The sequence below is a fragment of the Lathyrus oleraceus genome, chromosome 6 (assembly GCF_024323335.1).
Source record: "Lathyrus oleraceus cultivar Zhongwan6 chromosome 6, CAAS_Psat_ZW6_1.0, whole genome shotgun sequence".
NCBI classification, from domain to species: Eukaryota; Viridiplantae; Streptophyta; class Magnoliopsida; order Fabales; family Fabaceae; genus Lathyrus; species Lathyrus oleraceus.
Genome location: NC_066584.1, coordinates 362874371 through 362879256, shown reverse-complemented (window position 1 = coordinate 362879256; position 4886 = coordinate 362874371). Strand labels below are relative to the sequence as shown.

The 4886-nt window shown below is 35.2% G+C and overlaps 1 protein-coding gene across 1 annotated transcript; it reads right to left on the bottom strand.

Moving 5' to 3' along the window:
* Positions 1-461: 461 nt before the first annotated feature.
* On the bottom strand, positions 462-3264 carry LOC127097167 (blue-light photoreceptor PHR2). Its single transcript, XM_051035678.1, has 4 exons — positions 2210-3264; positions 1487-1713; positions 1301-1402; positions 462-773 (listed from the first exon to the last, which is right to left on the bottom strand). The coding sequence occupies exons 1-4, from the start codon at positions 3167-3169 to the stop codon at positions 689-691; spliced, it is 1374 nt and encodes a 457-aa protein (XP_050891635.1). The 5' UTR covers positions 3170-3264; the 3' UTR covers positions 462-688.
* Between the last annotated feature and the right edge of the window lie 1622 nt (positions 3265-4886).

The window sequence follows — 4886 nt, the reverse complement described above, 5'->3', positions numbered from 1 at the left end:
TATATTTTAGTTTATATTATTATATGAAAATGTATGTCCATCAATTATAAAATATATATCAATGTTAAACCATTACGTATTTAATATGAGTATTCATTTATTTCAACAATAAATTATTTAAAAACTTTTTAATGTTTTTAAAAACTTAAAATTAAATGATATATTTATTTTTAATTAGAATGCGGGTCACGGGTACGGATACTTACATATCCATAGTACACGGGTACGAGTGTTAACTTTGGCACCCAAGAGGGTATGGACTCGGCGGGCACGGGGATTTTTTAAAATAACGGATATGAGGATGGATACCATAATACCCTGCCCATTGCCGCCCCTACTCAACCACAGTATCTATGAGATTTGAGCAATTGCAACAAAGAATATCCATTCACAACTAAAATAAAGATTTGAGAACTCATCTTGATATTATTAAAAAATATTAGTTGATATACTCTCATGAGTTCTTCCAAAGTATCATTCATTATTTGGGGAAGAGACAGATTTTGAACCCATATCTAGTTAGAAAACATGGTTGATGCAGTCAAAATGCTAATAAAAAAATAACAGTTGTCATCCAAAAAATAATGTAAAGAGCTTCCATTTTGATACAATGTGATTGCTAGTTACAACAGAACTTGTGAAGGGGAGGTAATCAACATCATGAAACAAACTCTTAGAAACTTGTGGCTTAAGCAAGTGCACCCGTACAAGCAGTGGCGGCGGGAGCACCCTCCAGTTGTTTCTTTGTAGAACTGTACTTTTTGGTAATAAACCTGATGGAAAAATCAAAATGATAACACCAGATACAATTGAGTATAGTTATTAGAAAATTCATAGATGAATTTGTGGAAAAAAATATATGCACTCATATAAATGACTAGTCAAAATGCAAAGTTGTTAGTTATTGATGAATTTTTCTGTTAGGCAGACTAAATGATAAAGTTAGGATTTGAGGTCCACATATAGGTTTTCCTTCTGATTTCACTGCTCAAAATTGTGGCGATAACCTCCACAAACAACTGTGACTTTCGGTGTTATAGTGCACGTGATAACCGCGAAAGAAAAACACAGCGCAATGAGAATAAAGAGCTGCTACCTGCTGTGATGCAACACAGCCTATCACTGTATCACAATATTGACTACTACGACAAAAGTAACCATTTTACGTCATAAAGTTATAAATTTCTAATTAGGAAAACAATCTCCTATTGCTGCACTAACTATTTCCATATATATCTCGGGGAAAGAAAAGAAACGTAACGCTAAAGTTTCAACAAAGTAAGAAGACCAGAATAGTTACCTAAAAAAGTCCCTCCATAGCAACTCATACATCAACCAATTAGTTCCAGTTTTGGATGAGCCATTGCCACCACCATTTCGGTTTGATGAAGCGGAAACAACACTATCAGAGATATCAATTCATCAGTAAGTATTCATGGCAAAAACACCTAATATTCCTTAACAAAAAAAAACATTAGGACCGCACCTGCTAGCAGTTTTCTTCAGCTCATCAAACATTTCGCGAGGAGAGAGGCATCCCATTGCCAGCCATGGAGAAATTTTGCACGAAAAGTTGGCACCATATATACTCTGTGTCCCATCCTTAAACCCCTTGTTTGGTTGAGCTACGCACTCAGCTGCAAATCTTTTAAGCCTCTGAAGTGCTTCAGTCTCCCCTCCTGCCATAGGAGTATTTGGCCCTGCCTTCCCATCCTGCACAATGTCAACAACCAATATAGATTGTTGATGACAAATACTTCTATAGAATGAAAGAAGAAGTCCGATAAAATACAGATAGCAACATAATGCAAAAGCAGACATAGTTTAGCAAAAACAAGAGGGGGTGAAAAAAGTTGTAAATTTCCTGCAAAGCTTTAAAAATGAAACTTAGATAACAAAACACAGATAATAATAACATGTAGAGGAAACAAACAGGATGTAATGTCGCATATGCAAATATCTAAATACTTGTTACTCGATAATGTTATCCTACTACTTTACATCAACGATTCAAACGATACACGTGATTTACATTCAAATTCAATTAATTCATTTTCTGAAATTATTAACTAGCCTCGAAGCAAAACATAAATAACCACAAAAACATTAGATTTACAACAATACCATCTTAGAACGAGCCAATGCAGCATCAAAGAAACAACAAGTTGAATATAAAATCAGTGAATAATGAAACTAAAAAGAAAAACACCTGTGACATTGTAGCAGATGGATTAAGACCAAGGTCCATCAAAGTAGGAATATCACCAATCTGAACATCGCCGCGAGAAGGAAGACCCTTAAGTTGATCCAAAGCTTCAATAGTTTTCCTCACCTCCAATTTCTGAACTCTATCCCTAAAACCACCGTAATTCGAAGGCATATCCTCCAAATTGAAAGGCAAATCATCAACATGATACAAAGTACTTCCCCAAAAGTACTTAACTTCCACACTCTCCTTCTCCATCACACCCTCAATCTTCTCCTCCATCTTCACCTCCTCATGAGAAACCTCTCTATGAGCATAAACAGCATCCGCCCCAACTTCCTTAGCCAATTCAACCAAAACAGCCTCCGGCTTCCCAACTCTCACCACTAGATCCGACCCTCTTGCCTTAAGATTCCTCCGAAGATCCGAAACCGATTCAATCAAAAAAGTAGCACGAAAAGGACCCGTTTTGTCAAACCCAGAAGATGATTTACCGTAATCCGCAGGGTCGAAACAGTAAACCGGCAAAACAGAAAGCGACTCATTATTGGCTGTGTTGAGAGACTCATTATCATGAACGCGGAGGTCATTGCGGAACCAAACAATGGAAACACGACGAAGTGCGGCCGCAGAAGAAGGATCGTTAGGACGGTTAGGAATTACAGAAAGCGGTGATTTAAGAGGGTTAGCAGAGAAAGTGGATTTGTAAGAAGTTTTGTTTGAAGGAGAAGATTGGGTTTTTGTGGAGAGTGAAAGATGGGCGAGTGATGAAGCTTGGGTTGGGACTTTAACCTTACTGGGTTGTGGTGGTGATAATAAAGACGGGAGTTTGGGTTGGAATAAAGGGATAATTGATGAGAGAGAAAGGGAGAGAGAAGCAATTAACGGCGGAAATGGGGTTTCCGGTGACGGGTTTTGGTTGAGAATCTCTTTCTCCGATGATGGTTGGTGGTTGGGTTCCATTTTGGATTGAAGATTATCTTCTGTTTTTGTGATGTTGAGAATTGAGATAGAGTAATAAAAAAACTGTCTTTTAATGTGGTCTTTACTTTTCAGGGTTTTTTTGTATTTTAAATTGTAATGTTGTTGTCTTTATGTTGACTTAGTGTGGTGTGTAATTGTTAGGACTAGGAATTTGGATGGAGACTATCAACAAACATTTTCACCTAACATTGTTCTTGTTGTTCTAAGTTTCAATTTTTTGTGTTTGTTCTACCTACACAATTTCATTTATTTTTGTGTTTTTTTATTCGACCTTGGTATATAGGGACTTGGAGTTGTTAAATGAACTAGTTTAATTCAATGTATAATAATAAAAAATAATTGAAAATTAAAAATGAATTTTTTAATTTCAATTGTCATAAAGTGACTTGGAGTTGTTGAATGAATTACTTTAATTCATAGGTTTAATGATGATGCACTGAAAGTATAAATCTTTTTTATACTGTTATTTTGTCATGTTATACAAGTATTTTAAAATTTTTAATCTGATTTGACGGGATGTATGGTCGTCATTGGTTGACAGTGTAAAATAAATTTACACGGTTAGTGTATCATCCCTTTTCTCTTATGTATAATAATAAAAAATTAAAAATGAATTTTTTAATTTCAATTGTCATAAGATTTTCATAAGAGATCGATTAGTAAAAGCATATTCGAACACTGTATACAAAATTGTTGATGTGATAAAAAGAGAATAAAATAATAAAAAATGACATTGTATATGAAACATGTTACTAGCCGGCAAAAAAAAAAGGCTAATGACAATTTTATCATCACCACCTATTTACGTTGAATTATCCATTGTTTTTATATTTGTGTTAGAAATCCACAATAATCTATGGAGAATTTTTATCAATCTTGATAAACAAAATTATTATTAACCACGCAATGACAATAAAAAGAAAAGAACGATTGAGAAAGAAAGAAAAGAACGCTGGAGAAGAAGAAGAATATTTTCTGCAAAACACAACCTGTGAAAAACTTCTTTATTCACTTTGCAACTGTAAAATTTTGTTAATACAATGTTACGAGTTATTTTCAAGAATAGGGGTTACTCCCTCTATTTATAGATTTATGTTAACTTACTCCCTAAGTCAAAGTCCAAAATTATAAAAGCCCAAAATAGTTAACACTACTAAAAATAGACCTAAGTTGAAATTCTGTGTGAAGCAACATGCTTCGACACTTCAACACACTAATACAACTCGATACACTAGGTTATTCGACACATCCTTGTTCTGTCGAGCAACCTGCTTCAACACAAGGAATTACAATCCAACACACCATCTAATTCATTATGTCTAAGTTATCTACATTCATCATATCTCTTAGTCTTCTGAACACTTTGACCTGCACTCCCTTTGTCATGATGTCTGCAATCTGATTCTCAGTTCTGCAGTGTTACAAATTCATCTTCCCATCTACTACCTGCTCTCAAAGGTAATTGAACCTCATTTCGATGTGCTTGTTTCAACCATGTGTTATCGGATTCTTCGCCAAATTGATAGCTGACATGTTGTTGATCTTCATGGTAATTGCTCTATGACTCTTCGTTGTTATCTCTTCGACCAGATTCACCATCCACGTTGCTTGACATGCACAAAGGGGAGAAACTATGTATTCTGCTTCGCACGATGATAATGCCACTACTTGCTCCTTTCTCGAACTCCAAGCAACT

Excerpts from the sequence above, each read along its gene's own strand:
- LOC127097167 (XM_051035678.1), bottom strand. The coding sequence starts at position 3,169 with ATGGAACCCAACCACCAACCATCATCGGAGAAAGAGATTCTCAACCAA. Across the intron at positions 1,714-2,209 it reads CATCTGCTACAATGTCACAG|GATGGGAAGGCAGGGCCAAA; the intron begins GTGTTTTTCTTT and ends GACATTGTGCAG. Across the intron at positions 774-1,300 it reads CTATGGAGGGACTTTTTTAG|GTTTATTACCAAAAAGTACA; the intron begins GTAACTATTCTG and ends TTTTTCCATCAG.